At 43.0% G+C, this 26904-nt stretch overlaps 1 protein-coding gene across 4 annotated transcripts in view; it reads left to right on the forward strand.

The window, feature by feature from the left end:
* Hipk2 (homeodomain interacting protein kinase 2) overlaps nucleotides 1–26904 on the forward strand; it is a 185588-nt gene that overhangs the window by 151519 nt on the left and 7165 nt on the right. For 2 of the 4 annotated variants that reach the window (XM_036182325.1, XM_036182327.1), the window contains exons 10-12: nucleotides 7858–8000; nucleotides 10753–10932; nucleotides 15296–15577. In XM_036182325.1, the coding sequence (XP_036038218.1) occupies nucleotides 7858–8000; nucleotides 10753–10932; nucleotides 15296–15577 (605 nt within the window). The remainder of the gene's footprint in view (nucleotides 1–7857; nucleotides 8001–10752; nucleotides 10933–15295; nucleotides 15578–26904) is intronic. The other 2 variants (XM_036182326.1, XM_036182328.1) reach the window with 1 other exon arrangement.

A 26904-nucleotide genomic window follows, 5' to 3' on the forward strand; every position in this document is an offset into this window, starting at 1 on the left:
AACCAGGACATATTCTAGACAACTGACACAAATGTCCATATTTTTCTACCATCTTAGACCACTTCCATGTCATCTTTCTACTGTCAGGCATCAGGGATGGCTTGACCTGTTATGTCAACTTTACTTTTAAATAAGGTAGTTTCCCAAAAGATTCCCCTAAAGTCTTCTCAAATAGTTTGTTTATGAAAGTGGTTTTCCTTGTTTCAGTTTCTAGGTAGTGACACTGCACAGGTCTATTCTGGGCTCTCTTGTCATCAGTCCATTGGCCGCTCTAATATCCAGTCTTTGCCATGACAACTGTGTCTTGCTATCTGATAGGAATGCCCTAGTCTTCTCTAGGTCTTCAGATTTTCCTTAGGTATTCTTTTCTTTTCCATACTCGTTTTCCCATCATTTCTCCATAAGAATGTTGGCTAGAAAAAAAGAAAGAAAGACGTAACTGCGGGGCTGGAGAGACGGCTCAGCAGTTAAGAGCACTGGCTGCTCCTCCAGAGGCCCTGGGCTCAGTTACCAGCACCCACAGTCACTCACAACCCTCTATAACTCCAATTCTAGGGGATCCAGTGACTCCCCCTTGTGCCTTCTGCAGGCCCCAGGTACACATGTAAAGCACAGAAATGAATGCAGGCAAAACAGCCACACTCATAAAAATAAATAATATTTTACAGTTTTTGTTACTATTGATTTTATTAATTATACTTGTAATCATTTGCTTTCAGTCTATAGGAATATAGCTGATTTGGGTCATCAAGCTAGCCTTCTGTAGGGAATTTTTTGTGAATTGTTTTTAGTTGCAGATAATAGTTTTGTTTTTGCTCTTCAATCTTTGCACTTTTTCTTATTGTTCACATATGTTAGATGAAATCAGGGGTCTTTTACTTCAGTCTAGTGTATTGTAGCTATTTCCCAGAAGGCAGGTTTTTTTTTTCTCCTAGCTATTTAATAGAGATAGTTTGTCATGTTTTAATTTTTAAGTAAATATTATATGTATCAAATATACTTTCTCATCTGTTTGGATAACCATGTGACTTTGTTCCCTATTCTGTTAATGTAGCAAGTTACATTAATAGATTTTGTAATGTTAAATTATCCTTATATCTATGAGAGAAACTCTGTTTGATCATGTTGATATGATAACATGCTTTTTGAGCTCAGTTTGCAACTACTGTGATTAGTATTTTTGCATCAGTGTTCATAGAACAGTTAAGATTGTTACTAACCATCTTTGCATCTCTTTATTCTTAATCTAAACTGTCATTGCTCAAGTGATGGCCACCACCAGCAATTGGTGACACACGAAGTTATGCGTGCCTTGTTGAAAGGGTGTCAACAGAGAACCTGTATATAAAGAGGTCTTGCCCCTTCTTTTCAACTTCCTTTGTGTTGTTGATGCATAGTTCTGTGGGGAGGAGTTCAAAAAGGCCACTATAAATCAAAGAAGAACTACTTAAAGATCAGTCCAGGTCAAGACATTTGCTCACTCTTTATCTGAGTGTGAGAAGTCCAAACCAGCCTCCAAGTGAGCCCAAAATCTGTAGATCTCCCTGTATACTTTCCAAGGTAATTACAGACCCTTTTTTATATTTGCACACTGAATCCAAATAAGCCAGGGGTGAGCTCTGTTAGAAATAATAAGCATGACTTGCTAGCTAACAGAGGCATTCCTCATTGTTCAGTGGGGTGGAACCAACAGGCTCAGCATTTCTGAGTTTGTCTCAGCCTCTAGTCATAGTGGGGAGATTCCTCCTCTCGCTTACTGGAAAAGAGTCTCTGGTGTTGTAAACCTTCATGTTGATTTAACCTAAATCTGTAATTGGAAAAGTGAACAACAACAAAAAGCATATGTATAGGATTTTAATTGCTATTGTGTTTATAAAAAGGAACCATTAGGAGCAAGTTCTCTAGTATGTCTCACTAGAGAATTTGTTGAGTCAACAGGTGTCTGCATAAAGTGGGATAGCACATACCCACTAACATGGTTGTAGTAGACCTGTGTGTCTTCACATGCAAAGAGTTCAAAGACACATTTCTTATTTTAAAAAGTATCTTATCTTATCAAGTATTTCACTGGCTTATGGTTGGCTACCCTTTCTTTTTCTTCTGTCATTTAATCTGTCCCAATGTGCTAGCCTGTTACAATGGAGTTATCTCCTCTGTGTTTTTTATGCTCAAAAATATAGTAACTTACAAAACTAAGTGGTGGCTATTTTTAAGGCAATAATTAAATATTGAAGTTTAGGCCTTCATTTTTCTGTGAGTAGATTTCTAGGTCATCAGGCACAAGATTTCTAAACACTATTGTGTGCTTTTAAATGTATCCCCAAATTTGACATTGTTTTCTTCTAAGCATTTAAAACCTTTTGAGGACTTAGTGAAGGCTTAGAGATGGACCCTTTAAAAGTATTCCTTGTGTTAGTTTAATGTTCTTTCTTCTCTTTCTCCCCATCTCCCAGCCTGTGTCCCTACAGAGAAACAAGCCTCTAGCACAGCCTGAGGATGTGTGCATGGTAAAGGGCACAGTTATTACAGAAAGCCTTTCTTAAGGAACCTCTTGATACTTCTGAAAGGTCCATGACCTCTACCTTCCCAAGCCTAGAGCCCCAGTTAGCATGTTGGTTATGAGAGACCTGTGAGGGAACAGGTCAAAGTGGGGGGATATAGGAGGTACAGTTCTCTGAGGTTGTATTATAGTTAGCTCATTTAATTTTCAAGGAGTAGGATCTAAAAAACTCCCTCTCACTAACAAGACCAGTCAGAAACTCAGAAATGACAGATCCTTCTAGACTCCACTTTCCACAAAGAGGTTTTTGTATTTGGGGCCCATTGAGTCATATGGCCAAGGTCCCTGTATTTCCCTGAGGACAAGGGACTTTTTAAACTATCCACTCTACCAAAACCCAATGCTTCTCACTCTAAACCTCCACTGATGGCATTTTCAACAGCCAGGCTTCGCAGCCATTGTCGTGCTCTCTACATCTACCTCACTTGGCATTGAAGCTGCTAACAGATAAGGTTTGTTCATGCCACCTTCGTGTAGTTCACACTCACACCAGATTCCAAATGGGGCCATTGTGTTTGTGATCTCCATAAAGTATGTTTGGATATTGGCTAAGAGCATGGGAATTAGATCATTCGTGTGCACACACCAGCTGTACCACTTGCTAGCTGCCTTTGGGGATGTGGTTTTTGACATTTAAATTTCATCCTTTTTCAAAGTAATACAGGTACATAATTTTTTTAACTTACATGACATTACACATTACTAAAAAGTATAGTCTCTCTATCCCAACTTTAATTTCTCCTATTCCAAAACCTTTAACTTGACCATTCAGTCTTCTATAAATCCATATAAGTAACATTCTAGAGTGTTTTTCAATTGATTCTTCCTTTTTTTTTTAAGTCTAAACTGACTTCCTTTTGTATAATGAAGCCTTAGCTCTCCAGTCCATTCTACTGGCGTCTGTCTTTCCTTCACCCTGTCCTCCAATCTCCCTATAACCTGTGATTCTACTGCTTTGCACTGTTTGTGTGATTATCACCAATCGTACAGCACTGCTCTTGATGAGCTTCAGAATACATTGTATTCCCTTCCTTGTACGGCTTCTTGTTTTCTCTAGAGTTAATGGCTGTCTCATTTTCCCACTGGGTTATCTTCTGTGTATTTCTGATTGTTCAGTCTCAGATCATTCTAAAGCTGTAAGAGGTTTCTCTGTTTGACATGTTTAGGTTTGAGTATATTGAGTTCAGTATATTATTTGTTTCTATGAAACCTTTTAGACAGTCCTTGTCCACAGTGGTCTCAGCTTTATGCCTTCATGCTTTCTTGTTGTTTCCGTACCTTGTCCTGGACTCCTTATTTGCCCTTTACTCTGAGTTCCATTGTTTTTTGTCCTTTAACAATATTTTCTGTTTTCTCTTTGCAAAATTCTCATTAATTGGATATTGTTACTTCTACTTTTTCGTGTGTAATGTGTGGGTGTGTGGATGCATATGTATTAATGGTGGGTAGGTATGGATACACATATGTCCTGGCTTGTTTTATGTCAAGTTGACACAGGCTAGAGTCATCTGAGAGGAGGGAACCTTAACTAAGAAACTGTCCCCATAAGATCAGGCTGTAGGCAAGCCTGTAGAACATTTTCTTAATTAGTGATTGATGGGGAGGGCCCGGCCCACTATGGATACTGCCACCCCTGGCCTTATGGTCCTGGATTCTATTATATATTGAGGCAGGGTCTCTCATGTGAATCTAGACCTCTCTGGCTAGTGTAGTGTAGTATAGTCTAGCTTTATAGTTTGCTACAGAAATCCTGTCTTTGCCTCCCAAACACAGGGATTGCAGGTGGGCCACCATGTCTGCCTGGCATTTAGGTGGGTGCTGGGTATCCAACCCTGGTCCTCACACTTTCATGGAAATACTTTTGCCCCATTGAGATATCTCCCCAGTCTGGATGTTTATACTTCTAAATTCATCTTGCAGTATTTATCTTGTGTGTGTGTGTGTGTGTGTGTGTGTGTGTGTGTGTGTGTGTGACCACTTCTAAGAATTTCTTTCACTTGTTTTGAAATTTTTTTAGATTTGCATATTTTTAACTCTGGATATTGATTATAGACAGTAATAGAGCTTTGGAATTTTTTTCAGTTTCCTACATTGCTTTTGTTTCATGTGAGTTTCAATTTATTTTTGCCTTGCTCTTTTCCACACTGGATGCTTTCTAAAGGCCATCTTAGCTGTCCCTACATAGTTGAGACTGAAACATTCAGCTGCTCGGCACACTGGGAAAGCTGACAAGGGATGGACTACTGAACATGGGCTTCCCTGTGGAGTGGTTAGAAGCAAGGCCGGCATTTTCCCTGGCAGACCCCTTATCCTCCAATCACATACCTGTAAGCTCTTTTCTCCTGAACGTCTTCTCATTTTCCCTGAAGAATCACCCCTTTGTCTCTGAGAACAGTAGACACCTGCACACTGGGGATCTGGCCAGGTCTCATATGCAGATTTACCTTAGAGTAATTCAATATGCTAACTTCCTTGGCAATTGGCCATGTGTTGTTACACCTCTAAAATCCTAACTGTTCTTGTACACTGTCCTCTATTATCCTTGCTTCTATGAATCAATATATTTTATTTCTTCCCTGTCATGTTAGGTTCAAAGAAAAACAAATAATTTGCCATATTTTCTAAGCAAGTCACTATTTAACCTCTCCATCTGAGTTTATTTCACCTGAAAAATGGGAATAAGTAGCAGTCCTTATCTCACAGGGCTGATACTAAGTTCGAAAATCCATTCATGACTAAACACTGATTGGCCCAACACCGCCAATCAAGAAATACCAGCTCTAGCTGAGCTGGGTGGTGTGTAGACTGAGGCAAGGAGGATCTTGAGCTCAAGTGCTGTCTGGGATACAGATCAAGATTCTATCTCAGAAAGGGGAGAAGGACAGCTCAGGAGTTAAAAATGCTTGCCTTGAAAGCCTGGTGACTTGAATTCAATTCCTGAATCATAGAACAGGAAGATAGAACCAAGAACTGACTCCCAAAAGTTGTCTTCAGAACCTCCAAATACATGTATGCACCCACAGACACACACAATAATAATAATTTTTAAAAGAAATATTAGTTCTATTCTTAGTAGTAGTCATAATAAATTATAGATGCTTGATATAATGTCATCTGAATGAGCTGATTGTATTTGTAAACATCACTTTCACAGTCAATGAAAAAGGTTTAAAAAAATAACCTTTCACCTATGGCTTTGAATGTAAAATTCAAGGAAATGGGGAGGAAAAAAAGATAACTTCATCTTAATATCAAGATACATTTTTTAATGACATTAGTCAAAACTCATAAAAATTTCAATTCATAGAATTGGAAATAAGTTCCAGACCATAAAGCAGTAAAAATCTTAACTGGCAATGAAACTGTTTGTTTGTTTGTTTGTTTGTTTGTTTGTTTGTTTGTTTAAATACAGTCTCAGCATGAACCTTGGCTGCCTAGAACTTACTATGTAGACCAAGCTGGCCTTGAACTCACAGAAATCCACCTGTTTCTGCCTCCTGAGTCCCAGGACTAAAGGTGCATACCACTACACCTGGCTCATTCAGTATTTTTAATTGACAGTCGTTTTACCAGTTAAGTTATATTTCCCCTTTGTGAACTAGTGGACTTGAAATACAGCTAGCTATGATTAATAAACTTATAGAATCACTTTTCATTTTGTCAGCTGACATTAAGTATTTATGGTGTGATCAGTGGTCTCTGAGCTTTCTGCCTCTATCACAATAGATCAGTAAGCAAACAAGCAGTGTCAAAATGTGTATGAGAGTCACAGGCCACACCAATGACCTGAGACAGAAAATGGGGCAGATCTGAAATGTGCTTCTAACATGCTTATTAAGTCTTGACATAAATCGTAGTTCTTTATAGAAATATTTATTTATACAGGAGTCAGAACATACTTATTAAAACACATGCCCAGTCAGTGGAGCACTGAGTTAGAAAATGTTAGCTATATGTTAGTCATATTTGGCTTTGTGAAAGAGAAATGAACTGAGAAGTCAAACCCCTAGTGTAATGAGTTTTTCCATCCAGCCAGCCACCTTTCAAATAGCAACACAAGCTCGGCCTTAGTTTAGGCTTGTTTCTAACTAGCTCTTAAAACTTAAATTAACCCATTTCTATTTATCTATGTGCTGCCTCGAGGCTAAGGGCTTTTACCTCTCCTCCTCCATGTCCTGCTTCTTCTGCAGCTAGCAACTCTCCCTTTCTTCCTCCCAGAGCTACCTCTGTCTGTATGTCCTGCCTAGACCTCCTGCCTAGCTATTGGCTGACACCCTTAGGTCCTTGACCCATCCAAGAAGCATTTCACTTGGTGGTGGTCCTTTAGGCATCCACCTTTGGACAGCTATGTTTAATGAGAATCACTGAATGACCAAAACAAGCAGAGGAGAGATGGAGGCACAGAGAACTTAAAGTGTATCATCGCACATGTGCATACCCATCAATTAGTCATTAAGGGAAAAAGCATAACATTTCTTCATACTGTGACTGTGAAGATGGAAGCAGTGAGTTCCTACAAGTCCCTACAAGCTTTAAGGAATTGAGGTATTTGTCATTTAAGCTTAAAGTCATAGTTAAGTTCATTATTTTATACCACTTTCTCTCAGGTATAGGCCAGCACCAGGTAGTTTATGGTCTCCAAGTTATATAAGGTGGGAATGGAATCCGTAAGGTGAGACTCTATGTGCTAACTGATAAAAGTCAAGTATCAAATCTAGGACACTAGATAGAAGGCTTCCTGGGGGCAAAGAGCTATCCCCATCTGACCCACTTCAATTAGCTCAGTCTTTTGCACATAGTTTGCAGAACAAGTCAGAAGATGGATTTTCAGAGAACTTCAAGTGTTGTTCAATAGAGCAAGTTCATTAAGAAAGCATCTTTAAGATGAATACATTCCTTCCAGATATCTCTGTATTCCTCTACCCCCTTACCTGTTGCCCTCCTGTGTGTATATATATATAATTTACTTTTATTTCATTTGCATTGGTGTTTGCCTGCATGTGTGTCTGTGTGAAGGTGTCAGATCTTGGAGTTAGAAACAGTTGTTAGCCACCATGTGGGTGTTGGGAATTGAACCCAAATCCTTGGAAGAGCAGCCAGTGCTCTAAACTTCTGAGCTATCTCTCCAGCTCTCCCTTGGTTTTTTGAAGCCAACAACCAGTTTACACTTTCACACCCGTTACAAGATCTAGCACAGTCCACACACAGATTAAGTTCTGGACTCATGCAAATCAACTAGGTAATTAACAAAATGTAATGATTGTGATGGATAACAAAATGTATCCTCTGTCTTACAGCAGGCCTGGCCAGGTGGAGCCCAACAGATCCTGCTTCCTCCAGCCTGGCAGCAGCTGACTGGCGTGGCCACCCACACGTCAGTGCAGCATGCGGCTGTGATTCCTGAGACCATGGCAGGCACTCAGCAACTGGCCGACTGGAGGTAAACAGGAAATCCTCCTGGGTCAGGCAGTGTTTGTGGGATGAGAGTTGTGTCCACCTCTGACAGAGGACATCCTATGGGCTATGGCCGCAGTGTAAGGGGAGGAGGGTTAACAATATACCGGGGTACCAGAGATTTAACTTGATTAATTTATAGTTAGCTGTCATTTTCTACCCAAAACTCAGTTAAATCTTTTAAACACCAGTGCAACTCACCAGACCTGGCTGGGCTTTTCTGAGTTAAGTTCCTTTCAGAAAGCAAATACTCGTCACCAGTGAAGGGGTCCAGAAGAGTGTCCCCAAAGCCCTAAGCAATTCCCAGAAGTGTTTTCATGAAGTTCTGAGACATAGGTGCCTGCCTGTCTGAGCTCCCCAGAGAAAGCTTGACACATGAGATGTGTTGGGAAGGATAAGCTCCAACATGTTGGTTAAGTGTGCCTCTTCAGTTAACAGCATGTCTCACGGATAAGAGTTCACCTTCTGCAGACCCCAGGGACTCCAGTCACTGCCTGCCAGCAGCACCCTGCATGTTTCCAAAGCTGCCCATGCAGCTCCCTGACTTCCTCCCTGACTTCCTCCCTGACTTCCTCCCTGACTGTTGTCAGAAGCACTCGTCACTCTTCCTCATCACAACACCACCACAGTGCCCTCCTTGACCAGGACAGAGCCATGGGACAGTCCTCAAATTGTCCCCAGCTCTGTGGCCCCTTTGGGCTGTCCATCCTTCTGCAGAAATTACTCCCTGCTACCCTCTGGTAGTCTGTATACCACCCTGAGGGTTTCCGTGGTTCCTTTTCTGAGCATAGGGTTTTCTTGGGTTGAATGTGGTAGTATGTATTTGAAATCTTGGCATGTGGGCCAAGGCAGAAGGAAGGGTCACAAGTTTGAGGCCAGCCTGAGTTACATAGTGAAACTCTGTCTAAATAAGTAAGGAACTCTCGGGGAAAGGTTGGCAGGTGGCTAAGTCAGTCCCCTGAATCATGTCTACTGCAGCTTTCTCCTTCGTCATGTGAAACTACTTTCTGACTATTAACAGGAGGGAACATTTGGGCCATCCCCATGGCTGCATCTGCACTCAATGGAAGCACTTTCAAACCAGGCAAAACTGGTTTCTATTCTGGCTCTGCAAGACCTGAGGCAGGTTATTTGACTTTTATGGCCTCGGTTGTCTTTTCAATAAAGTGGGGTCCTGATGCTTACCTCACAGGACTGTGGGGCAGTAGAGAGGGGGTAGAGGTAGTGTCAACTAAAATGGAACACAAAGCACTTGGCCTGTCTTTACCATGCAGTGTAGCCGTGCCTAAACATTACAGAATGAATAAGCTTGGCGACTTCCCTTCACCCATTCACAGTGGCTCTCACTCGGCAGGATTGCCTTTCTTCAAGCTCATTAGGACTAGCAGCCAAGTGGAAAGCTATCTGACCTACGGTTTGGTTCCCCTCCCCCTTATTCTTCTGAAAGATGCCACCACCACCACCACATCATATTTTCCTTTGTCCTTCAGCCGTTAGAGCTCAATCTCAGCAATAGTCATGCACTGATTTGTGCATATTTTCTTACCCTGCCTTCTTCCACCCCTCTCCCATCTCTTAGCTGGTAACCTCCATATCTTTCCAGTCTCTGCATTTCACTGTGGGCCAAAGAGCATTCATAACCATGGCCAGAAAACAAAAGAGGAGCACCTGTGCTGCCCTTGTTTCCCAGAGAAAGGGTCTGTCTGTGGGGAAGTAAACAGAGAAGAAGCCATCCCCACGACTGCCAGAGGCCAGATATGTGTCTCAACACTATCGAAATCACTCAAAAATGCTCGTCTTTCTTTTTCTGTTATTTACCCTTCAAGTTACAAAGATGGAATTGGATTTTTTTTAAGCTTATATGAATTCTTTAGCTTTTAATTTTATTGTGTGTTAAATGGGCTTTTATGAACAAATCATTGAATTAATCACCACTTTAAATGTTTCTATTGGAAAACAAGGCTGTAAGCACCATCCAACCTAGATGGTAAGACTTTAAAATGTAACTCATTTCCAGGATGCAGGCTGCCATCATATTTCTCTGCATGTATATAGCTGTTATTAATTTTGATTGAATACAAACTCTATACATGTCTAGTCACCCTTCAGTTAATCTAATTGTTCATTCAGCAAGCGTGTAATTAACTGATCAGCTGCTACATGCCTGAGCATTGTGTTAGCTACTGAGGGAATTCAAAAGAACATTAATGATTCCTAACGCCAGAAACATATGGCTCCCTGTTACCAGTTTGTTTTTCACATTAACTACAATTTCCTCATTAATAAAATGGTATTTCTAAGATATCCTACCTACCTCACAAAGCAGAATAAAAGAGCCCATTTAAGTTGCTATATAAATTCGAAAACAAAATGTGCATTCTAATGTGCAGCACAATCACCTGTCCAGGGATTTTAAGGCTAGAGGAGCTCTTTATCCTCTCTCTCTGGAACTTGACATTCTTTCCCCCTTGAAAGTCCAGGTTCTCATCAAGCAGCTTGATTTCTCCTACTTCCTCAGCACAGGACTCCCAGTCTACAGTTCAGGGAAGCCCACATGCAAACCCGACAAGGCTCATCTCTTCAATTACCTCTCACTACACCATGAGGTGGCTAACAGTGGTCAGCCTTTATCTGGGAAGAAGCCTCATCTTATCAAAGAGCTCAGTTTCTATAAAAAAAATTAAAATTAAAAAAAAATCAACCCACTAATGGGACTTCTGCTCCCTTTTCTCTTTCAGGAACACACATGCTCATGGAAGCCATTACAATCCCATCATGCAGCAGCCTACACTCTTGACTGGACATGTGACCCTTCCAGCAGCCCAGCCCTTAAATGTGGGTGTAGCCCATGTGATGAGGCAGCAACCAACCAGCAGCACCTCCTCCAGGAAGAGTAAGCAGCACCAGTCATCTGTGAGGTAGGTGCTGAGAGCCTTGGTAGCCAGAAACACCAGAAGATTGAAATGCTTAGCCCTGCTTGGAGGTAGGGATTGCTGGAGCACTACCCCATCGTGGTACAGAGAGAAGCTCTTCCTGAAAGCTGGGGGAACAGCTACAGTACATCCTCCAGGGTTTGCTGAAAGCTCTCTGGGCTCTGTGCAAATGCAGCCCTGCCTCTCGCTCTTTCTAGTTCCTGTCCCTTGGGCACTCTGAGGTAGAAGCCTGAAGTCATGCTGTGCCTAATATCTTGAATGCTTCAGCCCTTTTTATTAAAGAAAAAGTAATAAAGCACAGTAAGGCAGATTTCATTTGAGACCACAAGGTTGTGTACAAAAATGCTTCAGTGGAGGAAAAAGTGGGCTCAGCTCTACACATAGCATGGGCAATGAGAACTTGCAGCCAAGGAGTGGTGTCTGGGTTGTGTGGGAAAACCAAATATGAGACAACAGAAACTGGAGGAGCGTGGCTAGACCACCCTACCAGGATCCTCTGACAGTGACTGGCCGTCATCCAAGGACAGTGGAGGGTGAGGAGTCTGATCAGATATCAAGAAGGTGAGGGCCTCTAGCTAAAATGAACTAGCGAGGCTCTTAGCTGAAACCAGACTTTATAAAGAAGTGCACAGGTGAGTCAGGAGGAGGTTCAGAGTCTGACTAAAGCCAGCCACACAATCTGTCATCTTTTCTAGAAACAGTGGGTCTCTGAGTTTCCATTTGAATACAAATTACCAAGATATCTTTTTCAAAAACACTAGAAAAGGCACTTTCTTTGATATTTGAGGTCAGAAATATCACTCATAACTTAAAAATAAACTGCATAGCTAGCAAGTTAGATCTAGGTCATAAAACTGCAGAACTGCCCCACATGGACACATTTGGCTGCCTGCTTAAATGTGACCGCGGTGACTTCCTCGTCCTTAATGGCGGACTGCTGTCTCCCACTCCCCGGGACTCTTAAGCCGTCAAGATTGACACAAGGGGTCCGTGTTCTGTCACTTCGATGAAGGCAAACATAAAGATAAATTAGCAGTACCAGTGACTGGATATGAAGAAAGGAATTCCTGGGAAGGTGGTAAAAAGAGTTCCATATCTGGGTTGTAGGTGAAGTTTGTAACTGTATATTAGTAACTCCCCAAACACTTCAGAAGGGAGAATTTTAGTGTATATAGCATATACAGCAGCAACTGTAGAGTTTAATAAACCTGCCTTTTGTTTGTTTGTTTGTTTTTCGAGACAGGATTTCTCCATGTAGTTTTGATGCCTGTCCTGGATCTCGCTCTGTAGACCAGGTTGGCCTCAAAACTCACAGAGATTCACCTGGCTCTGACTCTGCCTTCCGAGTGCTGGGATTAAAGGCGTGCACCACTGCTGGGCTAAACCTGACATTTTTAAAAAGAGGTTCTAGGTTCCACTCTAAAAACAAATAAACAGGAGCAAAACCACAACTTATAGCTGGTTAAACAGATTTAGATTGTACAAATACAGAAATGCTCCCACAATTCTTGTGATTTGCATGCACATTTGTGGTTTTTTGGGATGGATTGAACAAGAGAAATCAGGTACATAAAAAATGTAGTTATTCTAATTAGCTTTTCTGTTTCTGTAATAAAAACACTCTTGACAAAAACAACTTGGGAAGGAAAGAGTTTATTTCATCTTACAGGTTATAGTCCATCCTCCAGGAGGGAAGCCAAGGCTAGAACTAAAAGCAGAGGCCATGAATGAACACTGCTTACTGGCATGCTCCCAAACTCATACTTAACTACCTTTCTTTTACTGTGTAGGCCCACCTGCATAGGGCTGGTACTACCCACAGTGAGCTGGGCCTTCTTAAATCAATTAGCAATCAAGAAAAGTTCCCCACAGGTCAATCTGATGGTCACAGTTTTTCTGAGGTTCCTCTTCCCCATGTGTTGACTCTATCCATCATGCTGGTGAATTTTCTTTTCTTTTCTTCTTTCTCACATAGCCAGGTGCCAGAAGCTAGATCTGCCTTCTTTCATTCTTATTCATAGGGCTGACTTCCCTCAAGTTGGCATCTTTCTTCATAATCCCTTGTTAGGGTATTTCTGATAACACAAGGAAGTTCTGCTTAGATCAGTGGCAGCTCCCCAGAATGCTTTTGTGTGGCAGCCCTGTGACAATATGCTGTGTCTTTGGAGGCAACAGAAACCACTGTTTTGATCTCTTTGCTCCATCAGGCTCAGCCTGGTGCCCTACTAGAATGCTGATCAGACAGAATTGGGCTTAGCATTCTTGTGACCACCCTGCTGAGTAGGTATAGTAAGGACCCTTGGCCCACAACCAGTTCAGCAAATCTTCCCCTGCCCCCCCCCCCCATCACACAGCTGCTTCTGGTGAACACATTGCTATGTAGGGCAGAACCAACATAGTTGTGGTGCAAATTGTCTCTTCGGTTCTTCTTGTTCTTATTATTGTTTTTGAGACAGGGTCTCACTTTGAAGCTCAGAAATGGCCTAGAACTCACTATGTAGATGAGTCCTGGATTCAGATTTACAGAGATCTACCTGCCTCTGCCTCCTGAGTGGTGGAAGATCAGTCTCCAGCAAAACTGTGAGAAACCGCACAGATGACTATCCCTGTGCAGTAATGCAGCGGACATGCTTTTTCCTGTAGACATGTTGTAAGTGCTGAAACTATAAAAGCTGTAACATTGCAAAACCAATGGTCTAACCAGAAAGCATTATTCCCAGCTCCAGAGAGAACTTTACAAATGCAACTGATGTCCTCTATGGACAAAATCAAGTTCACCTTCACTAAACTATTTTCATTTCACTTCTCTCTCTTCACTTAAAGGTGTTGGACTCTCTAAGGACATAGCAGGGCCAAAGATTTATTCTCTTGTGACTTTGGTCTTCATCACATAGGTCCTAACCAGGATCAATGAAGGGTTTGATAGGGAGAAAAGAAGGTAATTGTTCCCTAAAGTTACCAGGACTAATATAGAATTTCAGGTTCATCAATCCAAATTAAAAAGTCCCTTTTGGTGGGCTGGAGAGATGGCTCCCCAGTTGAGAGCACTGGCTGCTCTTCTAGAAGAACTCCCATGGCAGCTCACAACCGTCTGTAACTCCAGTCCCAAGAGATCTGATGATCTTCTGAACTCCTGGGGCACCAGGAATACACATACATACATGCAGGAAAAACACTCATACACATGAAATAGTAAATAAATCTAAAACAAGTAAATAATTTTAAAATGGTTAGAACTATGCTACAGTATTCAGATTTGGCTTATACATAATTTTTTAAAGTCTCTTTTAAAGTGTGTCTTGCATTTGTCCCAGTTTTTTGTTTTATTTTGTTTTTTGTTTTTAAATTACAATTCACATTGATAAGCCTCCCATGAGGCTCAGATCAAAATCCAAAAAGGTTTTTTGTTTTGTTTTCCATTGTACACAAATCTGAATGGCCATAGCTTTTCCCAGAAGGGAAAGAAGGGAAAGCTGAGCCAAGGGACTGGGAGATCACTCCATCTTTAAATGCATGCTACTCAAGCATCAAGACCTGAGTTCAGTCCCTAGACCCTACATAAGAAGCTGAGCATGGCAGTGCACGCCTGTCATCCGAGTGTTGCGGGCAAGGGTCAGAGACAGGCTGATCCCGGGGACTTGGGCAACCAACTAGATCAGTGAGCTCTGTCAGGGAGAAAGAGGCCTTGTCTCAAAAAACAAGATGGACCATGCCTGAAGAACATACACCTGGGGCTGACCTCTGGCATACACACATGCACACACCCACCACTGAGGTTCTAGAAACTCTCGAAGTGTTTAAGGGCTAGCAGTGTGGCTCTATGGTAGAGCATCTGTGAGAACCTGGATTCAGTCCCCAGCACAGAAGGGGGGCAGGGAAGCAATTAAATAATAAACCAGCCATCAGAAAGGAAACCAAACCGTGTGTGGCAAACACCACTTTTTCACCACTCCTAAAACAAGACTCAGGTACTGTCGAGGGAGGACTAGATGAAGCCAAAAGCTGGGGTTTAACACTGAAGATTATCCTGTACAGCCATGTTGGATGAGATAGCTAAAATCCTCATCTGGACAGCTGCCCTAGAAGATCAACTCTCAAGAACAGGTATATGACCCAAAACAGAGCCCAGAGAAGGCCCAGCTGAGGTTCTAACCTGAGGTCCTAGAGTGACTAACTAATGGCCTCTAGAGGCACATTTTCTGTCACAGATGGAGGCCAACTGGTCTGGGCTTCAGACTTTTTTCTGTGGAAATTTGGTAAATCTGGTGTCTTCTGAAAGTTGGGCCCCTTGGATAGAGATATGGGGCCTGACTTTCCTCTGTAAGTATGTGTTGTTTTGTCATTCCAGAAATGTCTCCACCTGTGAAGTGACCTCTTCACAGGCTACCAGCTCCCCTCAGCGATCTAAGCGTGTCAAGGAGAACACTCCCCCACGGTGTGCCATGGTGCACAGCAGCCCAGCCTGCAGCACCTCAGTCACCTGTGGGTGGGGTGATGTGGCCTCCAGCAGCACCAGGGAGCGACAGCGGCAGACAATTGTCATCCCTGACACCCCCAGCCCCACGGTCAGTGTCATCACCATCAGCAGTGACACGGATGAGGAGGAGGAACAGAAACACGCCCCCACCAGGTGAGACTGTGCTCGCAGATTCTGGAGAGCAGAGTGCCCATGCATCGTGCCGTACACAGTCTTGTCTAGGGGTCCTGGCCAGTCCGTGAAGCATGACCATTATTCCCTGCTGGTCCCTAAATTCTCATTTTGCCATGTTCTTGGATCCACAATTACTTCATGAGAGTGACAAGTTTGCCATACTTGTTCAAAACCAAACTAATTTTGAGTAAGTTTGGCCTTATAGAATAGCTACAGTCCTTAAACGTTTGGGAACAGGAGACTATAAAAATTGGACTCCCAATCCCAGTTTATTTTAACACTTATAAACTTAAAAAAAATGTTCCCTCAGGCTATTGAATTTATTCCCAGTTGGTCAGGATCTCTCTCTAACATTGCCTTGGCTCACTCAGAATTTGAAGTAATTGTCCAGTTAATCAGAAATTTCCCTGTGTCTGATTAACCCAATCCTTTAAACTGCCAGTTGGCTCTACACCCAGAGAGCATTACTGTTTATTCCAAAGTAGCAATAATTCATTTTACACTGTGTGTGCTTCCTAGGTGGAGGGAAGACATATTTATTGTGTTTGCAAGACTGTTGTTAGCCCTCGTACCAGAGCCTCTTGTCTGCACTTAGCAGCCAGACTCCAGCACCGTGTGCCGCCTTCTTGGGCTGCCAGCTCAGGGCCCAGATAGATGTACACTAACCCATGTCCACAGTCTTACAGCCACACCCTACTGTCACCTTTACACTAGGAATGAGGCCAGGGAAGGGGGCCTGCCCCTGCAAGCCAGAGCTTCCAATCATCATTGTACTTGCCATGCCTGGGTACAAAGTTCCGTGTTCATAATTAAGCCCAAATTGTTGATTCCTGATTGGATATAATGCTGCTAATCACTAATCATGATGGTTTTGATTAGATAATAAGTTTTCGTGCTTGAAGTCATCACAATGTTCGGTTAACCCGATTCCAGCACTCTCGTTGTCGCAGACCCTACAGGATGCAGCCCTTCCACTTTCCGAGTGAAGTTTAGTGCTCTGAGTTTTCACCAGTAGGTCACATGTGTCTCCTTAATGTGTCATCAGTGTGGTCTGACAATACCCTGTTGTGTTTCTGTTCCTGCCATTCGCTAGGTATCTGAGGGACATAGGGTTGGTGAGGCAGGCACATACTTTGTACTCTAGTATCACTTTACACTCCATCTCCTTGTTCCAAGACTGGCCTCACTTTCCTTTGTGATTATAGCCCAAGTTGAGTCAGTGTTCCATCATTCCAAACCTGAGAATCCTGAGGGCTCGGCCTCCTTCCAGAGAGGAAGGTTCTTCCTACCCAAGACTGGCCCCTGGCTTGGGGAAGCCTGTGCCTTAAGAAAAGTTGAGTAGCCTTGAGCACAGCTGGAGAAATGCAAAAGCAGCTTAAAGACCTAGCTGGCAACTGGATTGCAGTGTCGTTTTTGAAGGCTGACATCTGAATTGATACCAACTCTGAACATGTGCCCAGGAGGGACTTGACTAGAGGGTGGGAGGACAGGAGGACCAGTGGCATCTCTCCAACAGCCAGAGCCAATAGGGCTGAAAGCAGAAGGCAAGTGGAACATAGAACTGTTTCCCTAGGAGGAAGCATAACTGAAGTGTGTGGCAGCTTGTGAGAACTTCAATAGAAATGACTCAGAGGTGGGCAGCAGCCTGTGGGCAGGTGACATCGGGAGAACAGCCACAAACTGAACCCAGTGGCTTTATACAGTAGGAAATATAGGGAACTGCCAGCCTTCACCAGGATAGGGAAAACACGTTAGAGACACTCTGGTGGGTGTCTGCAGACTGAAGCCACAGAGCCATGGTAAAGGGCCTCAGCTACCCATTGTGGTGACAGAGAGCTTGCAGAGGAAGATGCAGGAGTGATATTTTCTGCAGAGATAAATGACCATTGCCTTAGAAAATGGTTCAGTCCCCAAATGGATAGGAAAGGTTACCTGAAGAAGCAGCAGCCAGTAGCCCTTACTCATAGAGAAACCACTGTGTAATTGGATCATGTAATTGTGACTATATTTAACAGTGAGAAAGTAAATGGACTTAGGGTACCTGTTCCTGGAAATCATAATTATCATAAAATTCAACACAGTGAATATTTACCAGCCCCATCATTGTAAGATATTAAGTCTGGAACTCCAAGTGTCATACAAATAAGAGGAACAGTCTCTCTTCCTGAGGCTTGCAGGTAATAAGCAAGATAAGAAAGACATGTACAAATCATTCTGACACAAAGCAGAGCATCTCCAGAGAAACCAGCCAAGCACTCAGGAGAGTTGAGGGAAGAGTTGTAGATTTAAGTGAGGTGACTGTGCAGAGCCTCAAAGGTAGGCAGACAGGAAGCATCACAGTAGCAAAGCTTAGCCAAGAGAATGCAGAATGTCGGAGAAAAAGGATTTGGCCATGAGAGATGGTTTTTTGAGGCATTTTTCCTTTAGATGGAGATGAAGGATTTGTCTGAGGGCTCTAAGGAGCTCAAGGAAAAGCATCCATTCTAGAAAACCAAGAGTTTACTATGTGCACCTAAACAAGAAGGCACTTGGCTGTGGGCTGCAGAGTTGTACAGCATCCCTTTCCTCCCCTTTCCAGTTGAGTATTGAAGACGTTCCATCCCTGTATTACTTCTCTGTTGTGATAAGACACCATAGTCAAGGCACCTTAGAGAAGAAAGAGTTTGTCTGGGGCTTATGGTTCTGGAGGGTAAGAATCCAGATGGCAGAGCTGAAGTAGCAGGCAGCAGGAGCAGCCGAGAGTTCACATTCTCAACCACGAGCAGGAGGCAGAGAGCACTAACTCTAAACCATACAGGTCTTCGGAAACCTCAGAGCCAGCTCACTTCCTTATCTTCCCCAAACAGCCACAATCTGGGGACCAGCTTTCATATGCCCAAGATTTATGGGGGATATCTCATTGAAGCCCCCACAGGCCCTACCTAATTCTGGTCATCCTTGTCACCAGACTACAGTTCTCCTTGGAAGTGAGCATCCTGACTGTTCTGTCTTCCTGACTTCATTCTCTATTGCTGCTTACCCCAAATCTAGCCTTTATAGTTCCCAGTGTGGTGCTGAAATGCTGGTCGTTTCCCTAGCAAGGCTCAGCCTCAGCACAACAGCTAGAGCCAGGTGTCAAAGACACTCAGAGGGAAGCAGCCTCACTACAGAGTGCCTTTTAGCGTCAGCATAAATGATAAGCCCCATTTTTAGACCTTATTGACAATGTCCCTCTCTAAGACTAGATGACATTGCCTAGAATTGTTAAAGAATGCCAAGGGAGGATCATTATTCTTGACCACAAATATGGGCACTGTTAGTTGCCAATGCAATGGCCAGCCTCCCACCAGTCAGGAGAATTCCACAGCATGTAGAGGCACATGGAGCAAAATGAATGAGCTGAGGGGATCATAGCAGAGCTACACACATGCTTTTCTACACCCTTGTCACTTCGACTCGCTCAGTAGCAAGGAAACTAAGGCCCAAGGAAGCCAAACGACTCAGTCAGCTCAATGAAGGTTCAAATAGAGGAAAAGGAATTCATTCAGGAAGTGCTATGCCATTGAAGAAATTATATTAATTCCTGACAAAAAAACTGATTTCTTTTTAGTCACTATTTTAGCAGTTACTGATTTTGTCCTGCCTTCTCCTGTGACCAATCCCGTGATAGCACCCAGTGTGCTCAGGAAGCTATGACAGGCCATGGAAAGCACAGGTGCTAGGCTGGTACTCATTAGGGTGCTGAGGCTGCCTCAGGAAATGGGCAGAGGTTTGCATCTTCTCGTTGCAGAACATTTTAATAAATGGGCAGACCACTGAAAAGCCAGTGGGCTCTATTTTTCAATGGTTCACTAATAGCCTTGGGGATTTTTTAAATCATAGCTAGAGCTTTGACATAAAGACAGAAAAACTAAAATACCTTTTTTTCCTGCATTTCCCAGGGTTAAGTAGAACTGGTCTTATTTTAAGTGTTTTTGACGAGGGAAGCATTTGATTGTATGTCTTTTACCTGGAATCTTCTTGAACAGTGTTTACCAGGACATGTCTGTTCATCCAAATCCTCATGCCTAACTCACCTTATTCGGAAACAGTCTTATAGAAGCCATGACATACAAACTTCTGATAAGGAAAACATTTTAAGTATGTGATAAAAGTGATTCATTTCATCTGATAAGCAAGAATGTTTTGTCCAGACTTCATTATTCCCATGCCCAGTCACTGAGTCTAGTGGGGGAGTCAGGCCACAGAGCACATCTACATTCCACACTTCACAATACACAAGCCGCTATGTGAGGACTGTTGAGCCAGTGTTTTGAACGATGCCCGCTCTAAGTATCACATGATGTTTTAGATATAAAAGCAGTTTCTTAAGTTACTCTTAAAGTGTTTTTTTTTTTTTTTTTTTTTAAATTGGGGGCTATGGCTGTAGTTCTGTTGCTTATCCATAATGCATGAGGCTGAGTTCAATACCCACCCCTAAAAAAAGAGTTGCTTCTTTATACTAAATTGAAAAGGTGGTAAAATTATTCCAGATAAGTCACAGTCAGGAATTTACAAACTATTAATGACTTCTGCCTGGAAAATGAACAACATAAACACTCATTTATTATTGCCTGAGCAAAAATCCAACCCAGATTGGAATTTCTTTGCATTGACACCTACAACAATGTTACCTCACCAACCTCCTATACTGGTTAAAAAGCCCCATCCAACCAGCATCAGAATGCACTCCTGGGCCAGTGACTGCCAGCTAGAGGGAGACACAAAGAAACCAGACTCACAGTGTCATGGTTTCAAGCTACAACACACCCTGAAGTTGAAAACAATTTCGGTCTTGTGGGACTCACGCCCAGCAATAGAAGGTTATACACTCTGGACATTCTCACTGCGTCTTCATCAACAGGGCCCCATTCAGAATGGGTCAGTGGGTGGATCAGAGAGGCAGCACTGTGCTAACCTGTCTGTCCCCAACAGCTTATCCTAATGTTTTAGTATACCACAGAGCCAGACTGATGTGTGGCAACCTCCTGGTGGCTCATTGCTCTACACAGAGGGAGCTAGGGACACAAGAGGGGGTTGGATCCAGCCCGGCAAGGCATTGCTCAATGCATAGGCTTAATGTGATTGGTGACCCAGGCCAGCCTTGTCAAACTGGTTTAGGAAGATAGATAACTGAACTACTGAAGAAAGGGGAAGGAAAGCCTACACCTCCTTCCAGGCCCATTCTTGATGTCCTACAAAGTAGTCTTGTGAAGGCTGACCTTGGTGTTGACACACATGAGAGTATGTACATACAGATGGAAATAAGCAGATAATACCATTTGAATGGAATGTATGTAACATATTAAAGTTGCGGGACTGGGAGACAGCTCTGTTAGAGAAGTGCTTGCCATGTAAGCCTAAGGACCTGAATTTGAACCCCAGAACCCACATGGGAAGTGGTGTGTGGTAGTGTGTGATTGTAATCCCAGCCTTGAGATTACAAAGACAGGCAGATCCTGGGACACAATGGCTGAATAATCTATCCAAGCCTACTTGGAAAGTTCCAGGCCAGAGAAACCTTGTCTCAAAAAGCAAGATGAACATCTCCTGAGGACTGACACCTGATGTTGACCTCTGACCTCCATACCTAGGCATGTATACACAAACACACATACACAAAACAGTAAACAAACAAGTTTAAGGTATCTTTTCTGATGCTAATAGCTAAATTAAAAGCTACATAGCATCAGGGGGAGCACTTTGACCTGCAGACCTTGGCTTCTCATCTTTCTCTCACTTGGGGCAGATTGAAAGTAATCCACTATGCTGGGCTGTGATGGTGCACACCCTTAATTCCAGCACTTGGGAGGCAGAGGCAGGTGGATATCTGAGTTCAAGGCCAGCCTGATCTACAGAGTGAGTTCCAGGACAAGCTTCAAAGCTACACAGAGAAACCCTGTCTCAGGAAAAAAAAAAAAAAGAAAAGAAAAGGAAAGAGAAAAGAAAAAAAAAAAAACCCACTGTGTATTTCTGGTTGAGGGACTTAGAACAGAAGGGGCATGGGACAAAGCAGTGAGGCTAGCTGAGCCCTCACATCGTCTTTTCTTCAGCTAGGAAACTCCATGCAAACCACCCCATGCCCAAGAAAACCACGATTAACAAATGGGCCCTGGAGAAACCAGACGCGAGAGTTTGCCTCACTTTACTTTTCCAGTGTTTGTTAGAGCCTCTCTGGGAAGGCAGAGGGCTGTGGAGCTTAGTGATTAAGACTGCAGATGCTTTGGCCTTGGGCAAGCAAGCGGCTCAAGTCTTCCTTGCCTGCAGTTCCTTTACGTGTAGTCATGCTGTGAGGACTGAAAGGTAACACACATACAGCACTTGGAATGGTAGCTGATCTATACCCAGTGGACGTCGCCTTATTTGTTCATCGGTGGTGTATGGAACAGTAGGTTTGGGTTTTGTCACATATAGCATTTACTTTCAAGTCAAGGGAGATAAAGAAGTCATGGGAAGTTTATTGGAGGAGATGGATTTTGACCTTGTTCTTGAAGGATGAAATTGACTGAGATTAGCAAATGGAAATCAGAACCATATTCCAGACAGGATCCTACAGGGATGGGGTCAGAGGCTTGCATCTGATCCTCTGGCTGTATTTTTTCCTTTGTGGCTCATTTCTGTACTTCTTAGCTCCTTATTTCCTTTCATCATTTTAAAATGATGGAAATCATCTATTGCCATGACAACACAATACAGTCGTGAGCTCTTGCTGCTTTGCTTCTTATTCAGAAGTGTGTCTGTCAAGGCCATTTGAGCAAATATTTCTCATTTCCCTCCTATCGCTGTCCCTCTCACTTCCATTAACCAACTCAGAATGGCATTGATGAGCTGTCAATAATAATTAGAGACAATGGTAGAACAAGTCCCAGTAGTATCGAAGTATAGGAACCTGAAGAACTCGCAGTGGCGATCTCAAATGTGTGCTTGGTTTTTAAAGTGAACCATTTAGCAGCTTCCCATTGTTCTCTAATCTCAATAGTATATTTATGTAGAGCACAGACATTTCTAGCAGTAGACAAGATTAGAAACAGAGCTATCAAACTAATTCACCTTTCCCAAACCTGTCATATATACAAGCCAAGAAGATACAATATTAAGCTGTGCTGTGTGGTTTTGCTTGTTAGTCATGGGCCTCCCCAGATACAAAGTGATGAGCCTCATGGAAGAGTGTGGGGAGCTCTTCTCTTCCCCTCCTCCACAGATAACAAGACACTGACATGCACCACTCACTGCCTGCCAGCTTCCTATTGTGAACCTGACCCTAAGTCCTCACAGGTAACCCAGCCACGCTCTCACAGGACTCTGCCAAGAACTTCAGTGGCAGTGTGCTAATTTATGAGGTAGTTCTGTGCCTTCAGAAAGTTCCAGTGGCTAGAAAATATAACTGCATTAAGCTAGAGATTCTTTAGAATTTTCAAATCTGAGTTAGGAATTCCAAATAGGCACAGTTTAGATTGTGTTTGAGGTGAGATAACAGTTTGGTCAAAATCAGCATGTGTTGCTCCCCTTGCTCACTTTGTAAGTAGCTGATAGCCTGAGGAGGGGCTCAGCAGAAGTGGCCATCACCTTGCTTATGACTAAGATCCTTTCGAGAAGGAGATTTGTCTTCTCTTGACGGGATTTTATCTTGACTGTCTTTTGTAATAAATCTTTGAGAGATATTCTAAATGAGCCCTTTCATACTGCAAGTAATCTCTCCCACTTCTAGTAATTTCAGAGTGAGTTGGAGCTCGATGGATGGCACAAGGCCATGGTTCCTCAGGATCCACCTATAAAGGGACAGCAGAGCCAGAGCTAGAATGCCCTTTGCGGGGACATGTTGGGAGCCAACTGCTAGCTTTGCATAAGTCCACCACCCTACCGATCATGCCTCTGCAGCAGAACAAATCCCCATTTCAGAAAATGGCAAGAGGAGCCACTGTGTTGGGTTAATCAAGAACAAATGACAGTGACTGAAGTCCTAAGTGAGGAAGAGAGCAGCATGCCTCCCGCATCCCCCTGGGAACATGCCTGGAGTGAATGCTTGCTCCATCCCTGGTCCTGGAAGCACTTTGTACCTATGCAGGTAGGAAGGACACCCCCAACAACAGGACAACAGTGTTTTGCTGAGGCCAGCGGCTTCCTTTGGCCACTCCCACCACAGAAAGAGCAGCAGGTCCTCCTTGTTCTTCAGCTTTCCACGCTGACTCCTACATGTCCATTGCTTACCCCGCTCTCCAGGTGCGGGGGGCCTCTCCCTAGGGACTCACTTTCTAGTTCTTGCCACAGATAACAGTTGCTTGTGGTCCCTGAGAGCTGCTGAGACAGTGCTGCTAGAGGGCCTAAGGCCATGTCCTGTGAGCTCTGTGTTGTGCAGAAGCCGATGAGCTTTTCACAATTAGAAAAATCCATGTACTGTACAGTTCATCCACTTACTGTGTACAGTTCCCTGGGGAGATTGCAATTAGTTTTTAAATTATAGTAAAACGTGAAATTTGCCATTTTAACCATTAGGGGGCACTGGTTGTCACCATTATCTATTTCTAAATTTTTTCTGTCATTCCAGTCCAATATTCTATATCCATTAAATAAGTTTACATTTTTCTCTGCTCACCCCCTAGATCTCTGTATCTGTAATCTATTTCCTTTTTGTATGAGTTTACCTATTCTAGACATTTTGTGTGTTGAATCATGCAGAATTTGTTTCTGGCTTATGTGATCCTTTCAGGGTTTGTCAATGTTATAGTGTACATCAGAACTTGACTCAAGCGGTTGGAGAGATAGTTAAGAGCACATACTGCCCTTCATTGGACCTATGCTCTATCCCCAGAACCTATATCAGGAGGCTCACAACCTCCTCTAACCCCAGTTCAAAGGCACCCTGACACTTCTGGCTTCTGTGGGTAGCTGTACACACCACACACACACACACACACACACACACACACACACACACACACACACACACACACACACACACACACACACACACACACAACAATAAAAATACTAAAGAAAGAAAAAAGAACCTTTTGACTGACTGGTATTCCCTGGTGTGGGTGTGCCAGGCTTCATTTACCCACTCGTCGTTGGCCATACTTACATTGCTGTTCTCTCTTGGGTGTTGTGAGCAACACTGCTGTGGACATTGAGATAATAATCACTGTTTGAGTCCCATCTCCACTTCCTTTGATAATATGTCTAGAATAGAATTGCTGTGATAACTCTGGGTTGGGCTTTTTGAAATGCACGTGGACATCTGGGTTTAAACCATTACAAGGGAGGAATGTGGGTCTTCACTAGTTAAAATGGACCTGGTTCTGTTAATGTGAAGAGCTGCAAATATATGTGACCAGCTCATTCCTCGACTTCTTTGGGGTTTTTAACAGTTATCATCTGGAAGACTCGTGTGACAGTTAATCATGGATGGCTTTGTGACTCCATTATTCTAACTGGTTATTTTAAAACTTTTACTGTTCAACTTGTCGTGTTGTTATATGGTCTCCCACAGAGCTTTTCATCTTCTCGAAGACAGAGGCATGTTTCTATTTCTTGGTGCAGCTCTTCCCTATGGCGATGACTAGAGCTCCAAGATTCCAGATCTCTGATGTATCATTTCTTTCCTGTCACTCTTCTGGCTCAGCACAAACTGGAGAAGAACTTCTTCAGCAAGCCCTTCCCCCTAAACTCTCTGTGCCTCATAAGGTTTTGGGTAGAACTTGCTTTCCCATGCTATCTCAGGTAGTACAACCGATAAGACCACAAGTTGAATATCCTTTACCCAAAAGCCTTGAGACAGCAGGCACGGTGCTGCGTGCCTAAATTTAATCCTAGCACTCAGGAGGCAGTCTGGACTGTACAGTGGAACCCTGTCTTTAAAAAAGGCTTGGGACAGGCCCTGCACAGGTCTAAGCAGATGGGGCCCCAACAATGAGAGAGAAATGGACACAAGCCCCCCTCCCTAACTCAGAAGCTATTTCCACTTGATAACCTCTCAGAGGAAGAATTAGTTCTCCAATGGCGTCTCGCTGGCTGTACAAACCACACTTACGGGGAGGTCCCATGCCCAGCACTAGATGGCCAACACTAGACACTCTCTGTGGACTTTCGTTGCATAGTGCTTTGTCTAGTTTTTGTTTGTTTGTTTGTTTGTTTGTTTGTTTTTTACCTTGTAAATCTTTTGCTAATATATTATGGTTTCTAACTTTGTATTTTTGTGGGATTTCTGGGGAGGAGGAGCGTATCTCTGCATCTGTATGTTTGTCTTGTGGAGTTTTTGAGGAGGGGAGGTTCTTTTTTTTCCTGCTTTTTTGTTTAGTACTATTCTGATTTGTTTGTGTGGTTTGGTTTGGTTTTTGGTTTCTAGTTGCCTAATGAGAAAGAAAGAAAAGGTTTGAATGCGTGTGGGTGAAGTGGGGAGTATCTGGAAAAAGTTGGGAGCAAAAACCATGATCAGAATATATTATATAAAAAAAATCTATTTTCAATAAAAATTAAAATTATTTTTTAAAAAGACTTGAGACCAAAAACATTTCAAATTTAAAATTTTCCCATGTGCATATCTTCCAAAGGGAATTTTACACAATTATTTTTAGTATGCCTGCTTTTTTATTACAGCCTGTCATATCAGGTCAGACATGGGATTTCCCACTTGTGATACCATGTCAACACTCAAAAATTTTTAGATTTGGGAGCATTTTTTATTTTGGATTAGGGAAGCTCATCCTATATAATAATAGTGGTAGTTCACCTGATGAACTACTTACATGTGTCATGCAGTATTATTGTCTCGCCAAGTCCCAGAACAGCCTGATATAAGTTCTGTTGTTACCCATATTATTGCTGTGCAGACAACTAAATCCCTCAATAATTGATGCTTCCCAGGGCCCTGTCATCAGCACATACTGAAGATAAACATCTGGTTGAAAGCCCCACCAGGACCTTCTGTCCTAAACCAGAAAGAACAGGGTGTATGGCCATGAGAGGAATGGCCCAGGCCTGGCATCACTAGTGCTAGGCATCAGGAGCAGGGCCAGGTCACCTAGAGCCTTCAGCCCACTGCCCGTCCAGCCTCTGTAGGTCCACAGCCCTGCTGACTTCCTACTAGCTGCTCCTGAAAGTGCCTGCCCACTTCCCTACTCTCCCTCAAGTGATAAAAATGCATCATCATTGGAAAGTGCCTGGCCTGGGTCTGTGGGATAGGAAGGTCATTGGGAACCCTATCAGATTCTATAAATACTGGGTTTTTGCTCATATCCGATTAGCTGGAAAGTGGCCATCTTGTCTAGGCAATTGTTATTTCTTAAAAA

The sequence above is a fragment of the Onychomys torridus genome, chromosome 3 (genome assembly GCF_903995425.1).
Source record: "Onychomys torridus chromosome 3, mOncTor1.1, whole genome shotgun sequence".
Taxonomy (NCBI): domain Eukaryota; kingdom Metazoa; phylum Chordata; class Mammalia; order Rodentia; family Cricetidae; genus Onychomys; species Onychomys torridus.